Source organism: Diachasma alloeum, unplaced genomic scaffold, assembly GCF_001412515.2.
Source record: "Diachasma alloeum isolate Michigan unplaced genomic scaffold, Dall2.0 Dall_scaffold_00198, whole genome shotgun sequence".
NCBI lineage: Eukaryota > Metazoa > Arthropoda > Insecta > Hymenoptera > Braconidae > Diachasma > Diachasma alloeum.
This window is the reverse complement of record NW_021680363.1, coordinates 1,258,018-1,278,757: the sequence shown is the minus strand read 5'-3', so window position 1 is coordinate 1,278,757 and position 20,740 is coordinate 1,258,018. Positions and strand designations below refer to the sequence as shown.

The 20,740-nt window shown below is 36.4% G+C and overlaps 1 protein-coding gene across 2 annotated transcripts in view; it reads right to left on the bottom strand.

Annotated features, from left to right (window-relative positions):
• LOC107048927 (calcium-activated potassium channel slowpoke) overlaps positions 1-20,740 on the bottom strand; it is a 114,071-nt gene that overhangs the window by 11,795 nt on the left and 81,536 nt on the right. The window contains exons 11-16 of one of the 2 annotated variants that reach the window (XM_029125894.1): positions 19,159-19,271; positions 11,307-11,462; positions 11,139-11,215; positions 10,517-10,552; positions 5,833-5,883; positions 1,814-1,834 (exon numbers count right to left, since the gene is read on the bottom strand). In XM_029125894.1, coding sequence (XP_028981727.1) covers positions 1,814-1,834; positions 5,833-5,883; positions 10,517-10,552; positions 11,139-11,215; positions 11,307-11,462; positions 19,159-19,271 — 454 coding nt within the window. The remainder of the gene's footprint in view (positions 1-1,813; positions 1,835-5,832; positions 5,884-10,516; positions 10,553-11,138; positions 11,216-11,306; positions 11,463-19,158; positions 19,272-20,740) is intronic. The other variant, XM_029125895.1, reaches the window with a different exon arrangement.

Genomic DNA, 20,740 nt, shown 5'->3' with positions numbered 1-20,740 from the left:
ACTCTACAGTCCCATCCTAAGGCGCCACTCTAGGGCCTCATCCTGAGGCCCCACTCTATGGCCCCATCCTAAGGCCCCACTCTAGGGCCCCATCCTTGGGCCCCACAGTCCCGATACCGCCGATAACAGACAATTCCTTATCACCGACTACAATCCCTGAGATTTACTGTTATGAAAAAAATCACCCCGGATGGGATTTGAACCGGCGATCTCTCGCACAGTAGGCAGACACGCTACCACTGCACCAGAGCGCGGAACTACCTAAAGTGGATTCCGAGATAGTTCTAAAAACTGATCATCGAGTGATACTGAATTACCTTACAATTTCATGACTGAATTTTAACCTGAGAAAAATTGACTTCATTAAATTATCTTTTTCATACATACCTGAAACGATCGAACGCTGATGTAAATATTTACGGATTTTTGGCTCTTCAAAAATGATTAGTTTCAATCGATAAAGTGAAATGTCTTTTCAGCTGGAACGATCACTCATATTCTACTCTAAACATTTAGTTTATTCATTATATATCCATTGAACGAGGATATTCAGTTTCTCTCCTTCCACCTCTCTACAACGAGTCCAGCAAAATTTTAGGCTGATGGAATTTTTAATCACGGAAATAATCATCATAATTTATGATGGTGAGCTCGTTGTATAGAGGCCCGTCGACGAGACTGCCAACTATTCTAGTAATTACCACATGCACCGTGCACAAACTATAACAAACATGAAACTAATTGAATTCCAATATGACGAGTTATCGAATCGCGCCAGTTTTCGCATGCTATAATTGATTGGGTTGTTTATTTATAAAAAATTTCAGTTTTTAATGGTTGAATAATAGTAATTTTGATAATCATAAAGAAAGAGCAATTAATTTCATGTCGATCGATGGGAAATTTGAAAACTGTTCTAAAACATTATAAAATCTACTTTACCACTACATTTACCATTCATATTGACTAATATTCATTAAGTGTGCGTGTCGTATTTCGCTTGAAGAAGAGAAAGAGAGATACATGCGACTGGGTGTGGAAGAGTTATTATTAACGGTAGAAAATTATGTGGATTGCATTGAAAAAAAGACTGGACAGCAAAGAGAGGGTAAAAGGGATTGGGTAGAGGGTGTGCAATTATTTTATGGTGATTGTATCAACCTCTACTGTGTAGCAGCCGGTGTTGGGCCGACGTGACGCAATAAAAATGTGTTGGCAATGCTAAATCAGTAGCGAAATGGTCAAACGGTTTAAGTCAATTGAGTCTTCAGTTGAGTTTTCTAGAAATATTTCCGAATTTAAGGGAGATAGCGAAATTTTCGTAATAACCTTTTTTGTAGAGCGAATTGGGTGCTACTAAAAAGGTTGTGAGAAAAATTTTGCTGTCTCTCTTAGATTTCGAGATATTCACTGAAAACTGGCCCATAGCCAAAATCGACTTAAACCGTTTGACCACTTCGCTACTGAAATATTTTGGGTGCATTTACCAAAAATCTCCACAATAAATGTTGGTTTTAATTAGCAGAATATTGTGTTGAAATTTGAATATTTGGACATGACGAACAGCTCGGACAAATGCACAAAATATTCTCAATGAATGTCACAATAAACAGCATTATCGGGCTCTGTAATTGATGATGGCACGTGTCCTATACATCTAATTGCTTCAAGGTTTATTCATAAATATTTCTGTGTTATGAATCCCTAGTATTTAATGTAAAATATGAAATTTATTTAATTGAGTTTCGTTTATGCTCGAATTACACTATTTGATTTCTGTTTTTTTCCGTATCCTCGGATAATTTTGACTTACTTGCGTACGAGAAGTCTTCACCTACGGAGTACGTGGAGGACGAATGGGTATCAGGCACATAGACACATAGACGGTTAGTTAATGAACAAGTTTGGGTTAATTTTTTTCTTAGTGTGGAGTGAATATTGAATACATCGACGAAAAAGTGTCTAAAAATTGATTAAAAGGATTTCAACAACAATGAAAAATGGATGGAAATGTGTGGAATTTAATTATGAATCAATGTTCACACCTGAAATAGTTTATTCACTTTATCAATTTCCTTCTCTATGTATTCGGTAAATCTGTTCAATTGTCCTTGGTGTATATGCGCTAGAGTCCCTATTATCAATGAGTGTGTTTGATATTAATTTGTTGATGCATGTAGACTACAAATGAATTCATGAATTAGTGATTTAATGTGCTGTGACAATTTCTTCAATTTGTTTTTCATTATTTGTGTGATGGTGATTTCACATCGTTTATTTATTATAACTATCTATATTATATCGAGTAAACTGCTACTGTATTGTAATTTATGGTATCAGGCACATAGACACATAAACGGTTAGTTTATGAAAAAGTTTGGGTTAATTTTTTTCTTAGTGTGGAGTGAATATTGAATACATCGACGAAAAAGTGTCTAAAAATTGATTAAAAGGATTTCAACAACAATGAAAAATGGATGGAAATGTGTGGAATTTAATTATGAATCAATGTTCACACCTGAAATAGTTTATTCACTTTATCAATTTCCTTCTCTATGTATTCGGTAAATCTGTTCAATTGTCCTTGGTGTATATGCGCTAGAGTCCCTATTATCAATGAGTGTGTTTGATATTAATTTGTTGATGCATGTAGACTACAAATGAATTCATGAATTAGTGATTTAATGTGCTGTGACAATTTCTTCAATTTGTTTTTCATTATTTGTGTGATGGTGATTTCACATCGTTTATTTATTATAACTATCTATGTTATATCGAGTAAACTACTATTGTGTCGTCACTGAATATATACAAACACCGAATTGTTATTTATTTTTTTATGAGAACAAGTAAACCCCCGGGGTTCAATCTCTGGATATTGCCATCATGTGCGGAGGACTCGAGTCAATATTGACGGATATCTAGTGTTCTCTATATTGTCATTTTATTTCTTTTTGAAAAACGATCAGAAAGTCAACTCCGTTTGAATAATCATAAACACCAATATATCTATCTGAGAATGATCTCTAAATAAATTTTTACCTCAAATCAACATCAACACTGAAACAACATTGATAAAGTATTTGTTGCAATACTGTTGTGAATATTTTGATAGTTAAAATTATGAATTCACCGACAACCAGTAAACCATTTAAAAACACTGACAAACGTTTTTTTTTCAACTTCTGGTTTAGACGTAATTGGCTACTATTCAAAGATGAAAATGAATAATGATATTTCAAAGGAAAAGAACATCGAGACATGGTCAGTTGTAAAGTCGTAGTTGCAGTAAATAAATTAATAATTAAACACCACACCAATAGGGCTCAAACACTAAAACGTTCTACACTGGGACCAGTATCAAATTTTTTATTCGTCTTTGTTGATTTGAAATTTTTAGTTGACGAGATTAGGGACATTGTCGCTGTTTTCTTTTTTTGTTAATTTATTTATTTTGTGATTTGAGAATATCCAAGTACTTTCGTCGTTTCTCTTCGAAATCATTGTATTTTAGCATTATTTGACTTTAGATGACTGGAAATTTTGCAATGGTCTTATTATTTAAACTTTGAAAATGTAAAATTTATTTGATTTAGGAAGATTTTAGAGATTTGAAACAAATAGAATGTCTCTTTTTTAACCCTAGTTGGTCATCATGTTAGGGAAACCCCGCCGCGCGTCGTTTTCTTTGATTAGAATTGACTGGATAACCGAAAAAATTAAAAAAACATTGACTTTGTCAATTGACGGGCAGTGTAGAGTGAATTCGGCAACGCCAGAGCCTAAGTCACACGGCGGGGAATCCCCGCGGAAGTGCCCAGTCGCGTGAAGACCAGACTAGGGTTAAAGAAAATTGAAGAAATGATCAAAAAATTCCAATTTTGTCATGAATAATTGAAAAACAAAATTTAACTGTAAAACAAATTAATTGTATCATTTTGGATTTTTTGGGTTCACATACCAGCTGTATGGCTTGTTATAAAATTGCCCTACAATGCGTTCTTGAATTTACTTGGAAATTTCGAATTTATAATTTAACTTTTTTTTTACATTAATTAAGGTTTAAATAAAAAAAAAGTTGCTAACTTGAACGAAGTACTTGGATATCCTTAAGAAATTTCAGGGCAAAAAAATGATTCTAGTTTTTTCCTCTAGGATGTATTCTACCACAAATTGAAATTAAATTTTCCTGAATCTTCATCTGCCGCTTCATTTTTTATCGTCTTAAAAAATGAATATTTGAAATAAACAGATGACAAGAAATTCTATGAATATAAATTTATTCGGGACAATCACAATAGGCGTGAAATCATGATTTTACACGATTTTGCAAGCCAGTGGTCGGTGACAGTGTGAGTGTTTTCAACGCGTACAAACCCGTGATATTGCTCTTAATTGATATTGTCCTCTGATTGTAGATGATATCGTACTCAGTTGTATTCAACGTCAACTAAAACTACAATATTCTCGAATGTATTCCCTTCTGCCTATGCATTCACAAAAACGAAAGAAAAATGTAGAACCATCAGATCAGAAATCATTCCACAGCAGGGAATTTGGTCGGAAATACTTCGACTCGAGGCAGGAAAAATGGGGCAAGTATGGACGAATAAAGTAATATCCAATCGCATTGATATCGGAACACGTTTTGGCAAGGAACTACCCTGCCAGACTTTATCCATTCAATTTTACGACTCTTGATATCTGCTGTTTCTTCATTCCAAGCTCTGACGTCTTCATTTGAAAATAAAAATATGAGAACGGAGGGGTGGAATAAATTTTCCTAAGAGTCTACGTTTTTCAACATCATTTTCTGAGCAGTATCATCATGCCATCTGTCGGAGCATTTCCAAATCAGGAATTCTAACTGAAAACATCGGTCTGATGATTGCCGGACTGAACCGAACTCGTCCGACAGTATCCGAGCAGGCTTTAGGGATTTGTTATATAATTATTTTTCTTATATGATTCGACTCGCCTTTGTATGGGTGTATAACAACTCAAATCAAAGTAAATAAATAAATACAAACAATTTATTAGGAAATTGAAAATTTGAAATCATTTGAAATCGTAAAATCGCAAAAAAATCCCAAGCAATCACATGAAATCACAAAAATCTCGCTGAAATCACGTGAACTCAGCAATCACTGCGTCCCCAAATTTCTAAATGAATGGCCCCTCGCATATTTCTCTGGTAGTTTTGCCTTAAAAATTGAATTTTTGCAAAACTTTCTGAGACGAAAATATGCCACACGATTAATGTCAGGGGTAATTTATCTCTCCGTGCCCTGTACATCCGATTTAGGGGGACTATTTTAAACAGATGATTCAATAAACAGTGCGTTTTCTGATCGAGAGTTGAGGGTGTAGCAAGCCTCGCTGTCGTATCGACGCGATTCACTCTCGGCTCGTTCCGTTCCGCGTCGACTAAGCTCGGCTCACCTACGACTCTCGCTAAAAACATCACACTACTCCCCAACATCATCCGCTTTATGCACTAGAAACGTAAAATATTGCTATTAAAACCGATAAAAAAAACTCTCAATGACATTTAATAAACCTAATGAATGAGGTTATTCATCTTTTTCCCTTAAATTGAGTGAATTATCAATGAGAACGTCATCACAATCAGAGGTCAATCCACTGTAAACTATCAGCAGAGCGCGGGAAGCACCACCACAAGGCCTGCGATTGGTAATGTAACGCAGGACTATCCCAGAGTCAACCAATAAAAAAAGGGTAAGAAAAATATAAACAACCCGACGTCGATGGTGATTGTAATATACGTGACACAGTTTTTATTTTTTTTTTCTACTCTCGGGGGATACGTACTTGCTCTTCCGACCATCTGAACGGTCTTCACGCCCTTCCGGAATGTCGCCACTGGCCGAGGGGAGAAGAGAATCATAGCTGTTAGTCTTCACATCTAAACATCTTTGTCCATTTTTTTTTCTTTTCATGGAGTACATAAGGGTGGGTCTGTCAGAGAGGTGAGGGATCGATTTGGATTCATCTCCATTATCTATTTTTCAACCTAATGTGTCTTTCATTTTCATGCGATCATTTTCATTGAGTGATTTTTCTTTCCTTGGGAGTCGTTAATGGATGGAGATGAAGCCGATGGAAGCAGGCACATTGATATCGCCAATACACTGCAGGCATCGATCGATGGATCTCCCAATCGATATCAACCATGAGGTATGTTGAAGGGTGTCATTCTTATGGGAAATGAATAATCTAATCGTCACTGTATCAGTTCTTGTTTCTGTTTGTGTGATTGAGTGAACCCTGGCAATGTTGTTGTGTTCTTACTCAATGAGTACAAGTTACATTGAATAAAATACCACTCAATTGATGTATGTACACATAATTGTTGAAATCAAAGTCAAACTGAAACGAATTAATAACTCAAGTACACAGAGAAAAGCATTTGCTCATTATTTTAAATGTTCACTCATTAGAATTCTCAATCACTCCTGGAATACGTTTTCATTAACTGCAATTTCGGCTCTCAGAATTCTTTTTGATCTTTTTGAAGATCAATTTGCGGCAGAAAATTTTCTCTGTGTGATCAAATATGAGCTAAACCCTGGGCATCTGAAGTTATTCAATCTCAGCGTATGTTGTAATGATTATTAAATAAGGGACTGAATCGGGAGAGGTAAGAGAATGAAATTTTCGTGAAGTTCTTGTGTCTCAACCCCCAATCGAATAATGATGATAATTATGTACGAGGTATGTTGAAGAACCCCATTCTTATGGGAACTAAATCATCTAATCGTCACTGTATCAGTTCTTGTTTCTGTTTGTGTGATTGAGTGAACCCTAGCAATGTTGTTGTGTTCTTACTCAATGAGTACAAGTTACATTGAATAAAATACCACTCAATTGATGTATGTACACATAATTGTTGAAATCAAAGTCAAACTGAAACGAATTAATAACTCAAGTACACAGAGAAAAGCATTTGCTCATTATTTTAAATGTTCACTCATTAGAATTCTCAATCACTTCTGGAATACGTTTTCATTAAATGCAATTTCGGCTCTCAGAATTCTTTTTGATCTTTTTGAAGATCAATTTGCGGCAGAAAATTTTCTCTGTGTGATCAAATATGAGCTAAACCCTGGGCATCTGAAGTTATTCAATCTCAGCGTATGTTGTAATGATTATTAAATAAGGGACTGAATCGGGAGAGGTAAGAGAATGAAATTTTCGTGAAGTTCTTGTGTCTCAACCCCCAATCGAATAATGATGATAATTATGTACGAGGTATGTTGAAGAACCCCATTCTTATGGGAACTAAATCATCTAATCGTCACTGTATCAGTTCTTGTTTCTGTTTGTGTGATTGAGTGAGCCCTAGCAATGTTGTTGTGTTCTTACTCAATGAGTACAAGTTACATTGAATAAAATACCACTCAATTGATGTATGTACACATAATTGTTGAAATCAAAGTCAAACTGAAACGAATTAATAACTCAAGTACACAGAGAAAAGCATTTGCTCATTATTTTAAATGTTCACTCATTAGAATTCTCAATCACTTCTGGAATACGTTTTCATTAAATGCAATTTCGGCTCTCAGAATTCTTTTTGATCTTTTTGAAGATCAATTTGCGGCAGAAAATTTTCTCTGTGTGATCAAATATGAGCTAAACCCTGGGCATCTGAAGTTATTCAATCTCAGCATATTATGTAATGATTATTAAATAAGGGACTAAATAATGGGAGATAAGAAAATCAAACCTTTCTGAAGTACTTGTGTCTCAACCCCCAATCGAATAACGATGATAATTACGTAATAACGAAGAGGATAAAGAAAAGTTGAGCTTAATATATCCTCCACCAATCGCCACTCGCCTGGAAAATCTAAAGAACCAAAACTCCAAGTGAATTATTATTCACTAGGAGTTAACCTTCAACCCCAACCCTTGTTCGATCTATTCATACACTGGGAGAGTCATAAAGAGCCAAAGTTAACGGAAAATAGTGGGAGAAAGTAAACTCTGGAGTTCCGGGATGAGTATCATCAGGTAAATCATTTCACCTTGAAATTCTTCAACTTCAGGTTTAGAGAAATTTCTGTGAAAAACCGAAAAATGATTTTGTAACGGCTGAACAAGATTATTCTAGCGTTAATTACTTTGCTTTACAATGCACGTTTAAATTTACAGCGTAAGCCAACATTTACGTTTTTTCTTAATAGCCAATAGCTGACTTTGATGACTCATTTTACGGGCAAAGCAATATTCATACGATACAGGTAGTCCAATGTTTCTTTACCATTTATCAAAGCCTGTGAACATTCATATTTACACTGAGAAAAATCGTAGTTTCATTGTTAGAAAATATAAATCTTGAAATTTTTCTCAATGTACTGCAGATAATTTACAGAGCATTAGTGATACATTACGTTTTAAGTGGACACATAGAGAGTGAGATCAAGCGAAATAAAGTGTTTTTCATTTTCTGAAGTGGAATTAATGGAGATAAATACTTGTCATCGATGAAAAGTGTTTTTCTCCTTTTTCCAATCCTGTTTATTTCGATCGATTCGACCCACGAACGATAATACAACGTGCCCAGCAAAAAATGATGCATTTCTCAATGTGAAAACAATGCTAGCGCGTGTTATCATTCTCAATTTTTTTTCATGTATTTGAATTCTGATGTTTCAAATGAACACGGAGAATGAAAAGTTCTTAATACAAGAATGTTACGTTCATGAATTAAGAATTACTCTAGCCTCTAACGGAAGATTTATTTTTATTCTAGAATATTGCTATTTCCCCACTGTAGACGGCTTTTCTCGATTCGTTTTTTCGTCTTGATTCCAGAATTATCTGTTCTGGACATGAGAATAATCGTCTCCTGCTTCTGGAGACGATTGTCGAAAATTCTCAATTCAAGAATATAAATTCGAGATTCAATCGTCAAAGTGATTCGAGAAAATTTCATGTTTGTGAATATTCTTATGCTGCAACTCCAATCAGTATATGTTCTATTTTTGTTAGGGCTTGCATTATGCGAAAGCATTAACGATGAATCTTGCTTAAAACAAAAAAAAATCATCATTTTGGGATGGATAACAGTGGGAATAGAAAAAAAAACAGAAAACAAAAACATTTTTGGATAAAAAGGAGATAATGAGTGGATGGAATTCAGGCGTACCGTCAAGGTAACTTCGATAGGCAGAATTTCCCTTCACCATTCCAGTCTGCATCATCATCATTCCAACATCTGGAAAAATTTCTCCATCATTTATCCTTCTACATTGAATGAAAGTAATGATTAATTTCCGACCAAGTCCACCTGCATCAATTGGAATTGTGAGAAATTTTGTCTGGTCAATGAAGAAAATTAATGTTTTTGACTGCCCAGGGTTTAAAATATGCTGCGATACCTTCGAATAAACATCAGAAATTATTCGTCTATGTTAACTAGTGTGTGAATGTCAATTTATCGTGTAATGAATTTCATTTTTTCGTATTCTTGAAGGAAATATTTGATGATCAATGAAATTATGAGATATTCGGTGAGAGTGCTCGTACATTTGAAACGACAGGACAAAATTTTACATCAAACTATCCATTGATTACTCAATCTATCAATGATATTTAAATATTTGCACCGCAATATCTGCCTCCCAAATTTGTTGATTATATTGGTTGATTATATTTCTCATCAATGACAGCTCATTTATTGACTTTATGCCGATCGATAATGACGAGGGGATTGGAGAGACTGAAGCATCTTGCAGATAGGCAAATTTTTTTATTAAAAAGGGGGGTGTGGACCCAACCCGAGCTAGAGAGGACATGCAATGCAAGGCGGACGGTTAAAAAGGAGGGCACATATCTATGGTGCAGGCTATTTAATCATTTTTTTTTCATCTTCTCAAAACATGTGGTCAGGTGGTCATGCACCAGCTGACTTAAACTATTCAAAAATAGGGGTAACATTTCACTTGCTTGAACTCATTGGAATACTTCAATTTTTCATTGACAATAATTTTTCACTCTTGCTTCCCATTATGCCGAGTTTTCCGGTCAATTTTCAGGCACAAAAAATTGAAGTATTTTGAGCTGGATGTTGAATGATGTCGTGGGGTAGAAGTAAAAATAAAAATGCGTCTTTTCAAAAATCTCATGGCTAGTATCACTTGACAAAGTGCTTTCTCATCCCAAAAAAATGGTTTATCGAGGCATATTTGATAATTCAACAGAAAGAAATTTGATGAAATAAGACAGACGATAGAGTGAGGATGTAAGAGTGAAGTATAGCAAAGGATGAACAGAGAAGACAGATAGAAGAATATAGTACGTGGAATTAATTTAAGGCCAGATGTAATGGCAATCCAACGGGTTTTTGGTAATAACTTTCGGTGAACGTAGAAATAACGATAGTAGAAGAAATTAAATAAATAAAGTATATGTTGTAATATACTCAGACGAAAGTTTTTTAGTAGTAAAAAAGTTTTGAGAGATTAAGCGAGCGAGTTAGAGACGTTACCTAAGTCCCGGCCCCAGGAGCGCTGCTGCTGCCCCACTAGATCATATATCACAATAGTTTATCGTCACTGACATGTGAATTTCTCTCTTTTTTTGTTCTTTAATTACGTTTTCTTTTTTTTTTCTAATTATGGCACAGACGGAGTCAAGAGGATTGTATTCAGTGTCGTGTTAGGTTGAAGGGAAGTTTCTTCAGAGAAGACGAGGAAAGAAAAAGTTTGAGGACAGATTTTTCGGAGTTTTTTTTGTAAAAATTCCCTGCGATCAATTGACCTGTTTGGAATTATTTTTTTTATGGCCTCTGCTCCCACCACAGGAGTTTTGAATTTTCATTGGTTTTTATTGGAAGGTTTGTCCTTGGAAAAGGGAATTTTCGGTTTTGGAAGATTAATGACAGGTGCTCCACTCATTTTTTTTTCCTGTAAGAATGGAAACTTGATTTCTCACAAAGTGACTCGCAGAAATTGATATTGAGTGAGACTCGGAGTGCGAGCTTTTGTTTTCTTTTCGGACAGCAGAAAAAATTAGATAAATTATGAAGAGTTTTTAACTTGTTAGTAGAGAAATCGTAATTTTTTCGTTTGTTTTTTGAGATTTTTTTGATATTATTAAAAGTGACTTACAGTTTTTGCATTTGCATTTCTTGATGAGTGTCTCGTCCTTGATGTCTTCGTGGCATGCTTTGCAGTAAAACCATGCACTGAAAAAATAAAACGATTAATTATAATTTTTGAACCATTAATATTTTGGGATTTTCCAGTTTTTTCACATTTTCATCTCGTTACAGTTACCGTTTGACCTCATCGGCCGATTGAGCAATGAAAAATCCCTGAGTATTAGCAGCGATCTTGGCACCACGTGGATTTATGGAGATCTTGCTGTCCGCACCCGCTTCACCCTTTATCTCGATAGCCAGAAGTAATAGTTTCAATTTCGTGAAACATAACCTGATGCATAAAATCGCGTGTTATATCGGGATTTTTTTCAATTCCATTAGAAATTATAGTTCAACTACTCATAATTTTTAAAGAGTGGAAAATCAGTTTTTAAGTAATGTCGAAACTAGATATTACGTGTGTCGAAGGGTCCAGTGAAATTAATCATTAAAACATTGAACAGTAGGCTCTTTAAATTAACAATGAGAAAACGAATACAGAGTATCTACGAAGTGTTCCAAACGAAATGAGATTATCATTTTTCAACATTAGTGAATGACCGGGGAGATCAAAATGTTTTTTGGATAATTAACTATCGTCCAGACGCAGTTTACATTACACATTTAATCCGCATATTTGCTTTAAAAAAATCAAATAAATCGTTGAGCGCTCTGGCTCAGCGGCAGCGCATCTGCCTACGGCGCCGGAGATCGCCGGTTCGATCCCAGGCTGGAGTGATTTTTTTTCACAAAAGCTAAAATTATCCGAGGGATTTCAATCAGTAACAAGAAGTTCTGTGCTATCGACGGTGTCAAAAATGGGACTGAAAATGGGCCTGACCTGATCTGGGCCGGAATCAGTCCCAGGCGGAATCTCAAAATTGGATAGATTATCTGAGCTGACCCCGGAAAGAAGGCCCATGGCTCTGAAGAACAAGAACTTGATGAATTGAAAGATGAAAAAACAAGTTGATAACAATAAACAATAGAAGTATCCCGAAAACTTGGGATGAACGGTTTTATATATTTCGATTGATTAAGATAAAGGAGATCCACACGAATTGAAACAATTATTGAAATCACTTGAGTATTTTCCGAATGATAATTTAAAAAACGAATGGTTATTTCTCAAAAACATGGAGTTAGTCCCAAGTTATCCCAATTAACTGACGAAATTTCAGTTTTTATGGGATAATTTATCCTGTTTAATTGTTATCAATAACTGGACACTGTATTTTTAAGTTTCAGACCATTCTCCATCATTACCAATCAAAATTCGAAACCGTGAAAATTGAACGATTGCAATGAAAAATTATCCAGCAGTACGTAAACCCTTTGATCTCCCCGTAAATATAAAACTCAAAATAAACTATCGAAATACTCTCTATTCGCTCCACAACTTAAACACATAAACACCAACAAAACATCGATAAATAACACAAAATACGACAGATAAATTAAGGGAGGGAAGTCGGCTGACAGAATTCACACTGTGATATCAGCAAGTTCAGTGATGGCAAAACCACATCAAACCAAAATACCCAATGAAACATAATGCACATGCCTACAATAACACTAATCCAACTGTAATCTACTGCCCGTATGACACGAGTGTACGTGCATAACACTCGATTCAAGCCACGTCAGGTTGACGATTAGCCAGTGGATTGGGAGTTTATGGTGGTGTGAGAAATTTTCTGCCACACACGCACTCCAGAATTCCATGACTGTTCAGTGTATATCGTATATCGCACGTGAGTCCATTGCGAATTTTACATGGCAATTTCAGGTCACTAGATAGACAAAAGGGTATGAGGCGATTTTGGGGGATGGGAGAGGGCAATAGAGATTGAGGATAAGATTGGCCAGTCAAGCGAGCAAATGCACGCATTATACTACACGATACTCAACACGGAGAGAAATATTCAGTAAAAATTACGGAACTCACAGTTCGCTTACCGATTACGAAATCGACTCAGAAAATTTAAGTGACGGTATCGTAATTTTTCGCAGGAGATTCAGATAAAAATTACGGAACGCTCTGGAAAAATTCCGTGACGGTTCCGTAAAATTTCCTACAGCCATATTTCGCTCCGGAATTACGGAAAAGATACGTAATGTTTATTGAATATTTCTCTCCGTGAACTCATACTGCACATTGAGCATCAGACTAATTGCAAAACCGATGGTTACGGTACAACGCTCTGCCATTTCCTTCTCTAAGTTTAAGCTAAAGTTCAAGTATTCGTAAAAGAGACGAAAATTTCTGTTAATTCGTTGGATTTTATTCTCAAAGTGTCTTCTCCTCTGGTATCGATTCATTTATCTCCATATTGACAGTTCTCTGAAACGAGATATTGTTGCTCTTTTGGATTTTCTAGAGGGCGTTTATCATTCGCAATTTCACTCTCTTCTAACTACACTCCCACACACGCAAACAGGCGGCTAATTTGATTTATTCACGATTATTTATTGTTTATTTGTCATTCTCAAGGAGAGGCTCCGATCGTCAGGTCATCGATTTAGTTGAAGTTCACTTTGAAAATTTGGCTTCTGTAGTTCAGTAGTTCCAAAGTTTATCTTCCGTAAATTTTTTTTCCACGCAAAATGGTCTCTCAAATGTACTGAGTGGGACAAGTTAATATGACTTCATTCTTCATCGCTGCAGACAATATTTTCTTTGAAAGAACATCAGAAAAAAAACAAAGTATATCATGAATATATTACATATCGAAATATTGCAACTGCATAACAACAAAAATTATGAAAACAATAAATACTTGAAGATTGACGATTCTTCTAAGCGATTTGAGTGAGTTCATTTCCAGCAATTTAAAACATGAGACCTTTCTCGGGTCACGTGAATTGAGATGCCTGGGAGAATTAAAGAATTGAAGAACAATTACTTGTCTCAAGAAAATATGTTTCGGATATTAGAAATTTTTTTTTCTCAGTGTATAAAATATCTTAACGGAAGGTTTTTCATCTTCAGTGTGATATATTTTCTTGTCAATTTTCGCGCCATGAGTTTCTTGATACAAGTGGAGACGACCTTATCAAAAAACTTTTTTTTCTCAGTGTAGTACTCTGGAGATGGATTCTGCTGGTGACAGACTCTAAATATAGAGAGCTCCAGCCAAATCGGTGACGCCTTCGAAGCCTTCGTCAGCGAAAAATGGTGAAATGAGTTCCGTCAATTTTGATGAACCTTCAGTTTTTGATGAATATCCCAGGATCGACCCCAGATTGCATAAAATTTATGAGGGCCTTTTTTGAAGAGCGAAGTAAAATCTGCAGAAAAGGTCCTCTTGAAATTTGTCCCACCTCGATCAGGTCCAGAGATATTCATCGAAAACAATTTTTTTTCAGTGAAATTGACGAATCTTGTTTTGACACTCCGCTACTGAAATCTATTTTACATTGCGGTTGCTTGCAGATGCGCGATTAAATCGTTCTTCAACTAGAAAATAAACGAAATTGTGCGCTTTGTAAACTGCATAAAGTGAGTGCTCTGAGGCTAGGCTTTCTATTCGCCAAGAATGTCTGATTAAATTGTTGCAGTTTTTGACAGTGAATGTCTTTTTTATAGTGATTTGTGACTCCTCTGGTTGGTGATTTTGTGACGTGGATTTCAGGTGTTGTTGCAGGGAGGGCGGTCAGTAGTTACGTCCGATTATGGTCAGCCGGTGAGTATTCTCCAATGAAAAAGAAATGAATAAATAAATTTCTCGAATGGGGGCAGTCGATCACGTCCTCCTTGCATCGAGTTGTGTTCTCAACAATGTGTCAATTTTTCATGATTTTGTATTCGAGTAGATGATGAATGTAAAGTGCACGGAACATGCATGCAATTATGCAGAAAACTTTTCAGCATTTCTATTACTCATTTTTTGAAATTATTATTCTGTGTACTATACTACATCAAGTGACACATGGACTCGGGAGTCAGATGACAACCAAAGAAACTCATCGATATGTTTATTCCGTGAGAGTGAATAAAAAATCAATAATGGAGCGGTGAAACGATATAGGGCTGCGCACGATACCGGGACTGGTCGCGGTATGATAGTATCGAAGAGTAAGCGAGACGATACCGAGACGAGACTGAGGTCTCTAGGGCGAGACCTCGGGCGAGAGTCTCGTCGAGAACATCAGGGTCGTACGAGGGCCCTCACAAGGGTCGTACCTTGCGAGGCTCAAACGTAGCAAGGGTCCGACCCTGGCGACCTTTGACTGTCGCAATGCTTGACCCTCGCAAGACCAAACGGACGAGCCTTCCACTATTTTGCTCGATTTAAGATCGTTCTCCTATTTTCCAATCTTTATACTCACGAGACCGAGACGGGAAAAATTCTGTCAGAATTATGACGGGGCGAGACGATACTAGAGTCTCCTCTATGCATGCGCAACCCTATAAACGAAATGACGCAATTTCACATTTCGTTTTACAATTTCGCAACTGCATTATCGAACGGAAAATGAGATAAAACAATCATAAGAATGACAAAATGTAAGAAACTAGGTTAATAATAAAAGAGACTGAAGACGTATGTCAACCGCGCACGCGATGTCTACTTGAATTGAGCAATTTAGAACGAGAAAGAATTCACCCAAAATGTTCAACGATTCCAGCCATTTTTTTGTTTGCTTTAATGTGGATAAAAAAAAATGACAAAAAGTTGGAACAGGGGGCGTAGCCTCATTTCGATGGCGGAGGCATCTGAACGTTAGTTGGCTGTGTGCAATAATTAACCGCGTACCACGAGCTCCAATAAGCCTTTTGGCATGGTAGCTCGCTATCAGGTTTATCCTGTGGAGTTCCCACGTTTACTCCGATATACATACTACTACCGAAATTCCTGGGTAATTTGGAGCTGGGTAAATCTCACGCAAATCTTGCTCGTTAACCTACACCACTAATTTGATGTTTTTTTATTCCATTCAATGGCGATCGAGTGCTGTTATTCATTTATTCGTTTGTACGATTATTAATTCAGTAGAAATACGGGGGAGCAAAGTCATTGTTGTCCCGGTAATGAATCATTTTGCAGGACAATGTCAGGTATCATTTTGGGTAAATATTTAGATTATTGACACTCAGTACCCAAAAACAAGCTTTATTTTGAGAGTTATGATCTCAATTTGAGAGTTTTTAAAGTCTTAAGGCCCGGGCGGACTATCTTTCGAATGTTATCTCAATGTTTTTTTATCTTTCGTCATCTGAAATTGTTAATTAAGTCCTGCATCATGCTGAAGTTTTGAAAAATTATGAATGAATAATAAAAAAAAGTAGAAAAAATTCTTAATTTTTTCGAAGAGCATTTTTAATTTATATTCAGAATAAGTTGAATAACAAGTGTGACGAGGCACATTATTTATTTTTTATTGTTTTTACCACATTTTTTCCCAAACACACTCAGCCCCCTAAAAGTTGAAATCTCGTCACGTTCTAATTTGTAGTTAATGGAAATACAGTTGATTTTCTTAGAATATCACTTATTTGTCCTCTTTCTTTAATTGCTCAGATCCTTATTTCAGGAATCTAAACAATATAAATTAAGGGAAAGGTCACACAAGAAATTGAAAAATGTATGTGATTTACGGTGACAAATGGCGACCTGTCACCCAATATCATGCAGGGGGANTGTGACGAGGCACATTATTTATTTTTTATTGTTTTTACCACATTTTTTCCCAAACACACTCAGCCCCCTAAAAGTTGAAATCTCGTCACGTTCTAATTTGTAGTTAATGGAAATACAGTTGATTTTCTTAGAATATCACTTATTTGTCCTCTTTCTTTAATTGCTCAGATCCTTATTTCAGGAATCTAAACAATATAAATTAAGGGAAAGGTCACACAAGAAATTGAAAAATGTATGTGATTTACGGTGACAAATGGCGACCTGTCACCCAATATCATGCAGGGGGAAGACTAATTTCGTAAATCTTGTTCCACACTGCACAGAGACATTTATTACGGAAAAGGCTCTTTGAAAAAAGTTGTAATATTTTGGAGAATTTTTTAATCACACTTTTATCACATAAAAATGGCAGATGACTACATACCACTGTTTCGAAAATCGAGATACCTAGCTGTCACTTCCCATGAGGAGTTAGTGTTTTGTTATCCACCATGGAAAATGACAGCTAATAGATAATTTGCCACAGCGAATCAGATATTTGTAATTTCCATTTTTTTCAACTCATTCTGAATCTCAATTAAAAACGCTCTTTGAAAAAGTTCAGAATTTTTTCTACTTTTGTTATTCTATCATAATTTTTGGGAATTTCTACATGATGTAAAATCACATGATCACATTTCTTGCAGGCAGGAGGTGATAATTTAAAATAATTTTAATTATTTGCAATCGTTTTAATTATGCGCACGACTTTCAGTAATTTAAAGTGGTATAAACATCACTTGAATTTTGAAGATTAAAGAAGTGCACAAAATAAAATCTAGAAAAAATCTTAAAAAATCAGAAAATATAAATAAAAATTCTGTGTCCAATATGAAAATTATCGTCAGTTCGAACCTTTTGGAATAAATAATTCATGTTTCTGCATGCCTGAAATGGCGCGTTATGTCGAAACACCCTATTCAAACGATAAACTCTTGTTGAAAATAATAATTGAAGAAAGAATTTAATGAATCAATTTCTCACACAAAAAAAATTGGTTGAGAATTAATCGATTGATTTTATCAATTTAATCAAACTTAGACTGCATGGGAAAAATGATCAATGATAATTTTTTTCTGCGGGTTTTTGAATTTCTTTTTCCTCGTTACACTCAATGACTCAACTGGAGTTTGTTCGTACTGCTATAAACCTGAAATTCCCACCGTTAGGTCAATTGTTCCGGACGAGATTGAACGAGAACGGATCAAGCATAACGATCGAGCCCAAGGGTCAAGTTAACGATTTGTACGAAAAGTCACGAAGAGTGTTTCATGATTCATAGCAGTAGCGAAGTGGCAAAAGGGTAAAAGTCAATTTTGACTAGTAACCAGTTTTCAATGAATATCTCGGAATCTAAGGGAGATAGCAAAATTGTTGTTATGACCTTTTTTGTAGAGCCAATTGAGTGCTACAACAAATGTCATTACGAAAATTTGGCTATCTCCCTTAGATTCGGAAATATTCCTCAAAAACTCAACTGGGAGATAAGTCGACTTAAACCGGTTTACCACTTCGCTACTGATATAATCTCAATGATTTGGTGATTGATAGCTGTAATCAACACAATCATGTAATCACCTCCAGCGCCGTAATTGCGTATAATCGATTACATTATGATGTCACTCAATTCGAATGTGAATAACCTCTCGATCTAGCCGCATATAAACTTTTAAGAAAAAAAAATCCCGAAGCCCCGGACGGGAATCGAACCCGCGTCCTCTCAGTTTCAGACGCCGTGCTCTTACCACCCGAGCTAACGTGACCAAAAGCGACGGTGTAAATATCAATAATCAGAAAAGTCTTTTGAAATAGCAGATATTTTCTCACTCGATTCGTTTCACCATTTTTCTACCTTAAAATCATTGTTAAATAATAGAAAAAAATGGACATTTTGATGAATGAATATGGATGGTTGGACGATCCACTGGGAGAACTGCGAATAGTACAAACTACTCAAAAGGTGCATAAACAGAGAAACGATTAAAAATTCCCAAACCATTACTCAGTGATTTTCCTGTGATAAATTGAGAAACACGTCTACGGGGTGGAATAATACGAACGTAACTCAGAAAAATACGATCAAATGGAGAGATAGGAGGTGCGAACACGTCTACTTGTGTGATTCTTACGTTAAAAAAAATTTTTTTCAACTTGAAATGAAATGAATTTCAAGAAACAAATTGTGAGTGAATTTTCAATAAAAGTAAACACGTTGTAGAAGAGAGAGAGAGAAGGATTGAAAAAAATAAGTTGAAAAAGAGGGTAAGTTTGCATGTGTGGCAGCCGTTGGCAGCGAGAACTTACTCGCTGGCTTGGGGAAATGTCATCCCTGTAAAGGACGGGGAGAGGGCTTCCGTGTACATCTCGCAGCCCGTTCCCTGCAGGTAATCATTCTGCCACGCCTGAGTGTCCGGCGACTGTAACACCAATCACCAAAGCTCCACGTCATCAACACCTTCTACGAGCGCGGCCCTCCATTCTTGGTTTTATTATCATTTTATATATTTGGCACATAAGTGTGGTTGTTAAACCTCATAGTTTATGCCCATCATGCTATCATTATCTTTCTCTGAATCACCACGAGACGAGAATTTATGGAGTTCTCCTCATCTCGTGGCTTCGGACATGGTGAACGTACGCGCGCATTTCTACTTATTTATTTTCTTATTTTCAAAAACTCAATCGAAGCATCGATTTTGTTTTCTATCTATTAAGGATTGGAAGTCTGAAATAAATGGGTTGGAGAATATTATGGGGGGTGGTTGGGTATCATTCCTTGAGTAATTGCTGAAAAACTGTTTTCCGGGATGAATATTAGAACTGTATTTCATGTTATAAATTCAGAGAGTCGGGGAATAGGAGCGAGTAGTGTCATGTTTTTGGCGAGAGTCGTAGACAGACCGACGCCGTACGGTAGACGAGCCGATCTCAGCCGAAGCGGAACGAGCGGAGCCGAGATGAAGCGAGTGAAGACGATGATGCTACCATTGTCCGCGGCGAGACTCGAGAGAAAAATTACACAAGAGCTCATTTCTTTCCACTTAATGCGCATGTAATAATACTTTTTGCGCGACGCGGCTCAAACTCGAGTGCACGTGACGCGCGTTGATCCAAACCGGGGCGGAGCGGCGTATTTCTAGCTGGGATACGGCTCCAGGAGATGTTTGACTCGATTTTCTCCTTTCTAGTGAATCATTCGTGAACTATTAACAAATATTTGTTTGGTCATATTTAACTCCACCATTTGTTAATAGTTAACGAATCTCGTTTGGAATAAAAGAATTATTCTATCAGCGCTCAGACTTGGGAATTTGATTTATATAGGAAAAAATAACTAAATCACAAGGCTTCAAGCGCCTTCTGTGACACGATCCAACAATTCTGGAGCAGTCCAACGATCAACAGGCCAATGTTTTCGATCAGAACTGGTCTTTTGTAAGATTTTCTTTCAAAAACATCTACTTTACGTACGCTAATTAGCGAGATAAGGTCAATTTCTCATACAGATATACCAAAAAGAATTCTTCCTCCTACTGCCTCTAGAGGTAATATAAATCTGAAACCGAAATAACTACAGGAAGATATTAGAATTCTTCTAAAGGATGGCCGTGATTTTTGTCATTGGGAAATGGCCACAGCCGGTGCAGACGTGAATGGCCAATTCAATTTCGCGTACCCGAGAGATCGATCTGTCCTGATACCCAACGGGAAATCGAAAATGGGCGCCGCTGAAGGGTAGGGGGGAGTAGTTTGAAAGGGTGACATAGGCAAGAGAGGAGGGAGGGCGGAAGGAGGAGTGAAAATTTCATAGAAGCCGGAGGGTCAGAAGGAGTTCTGAGCTGTGAACCGCGTGACCCCTTGACCCAAACTCTCCCTGGGAAACCCC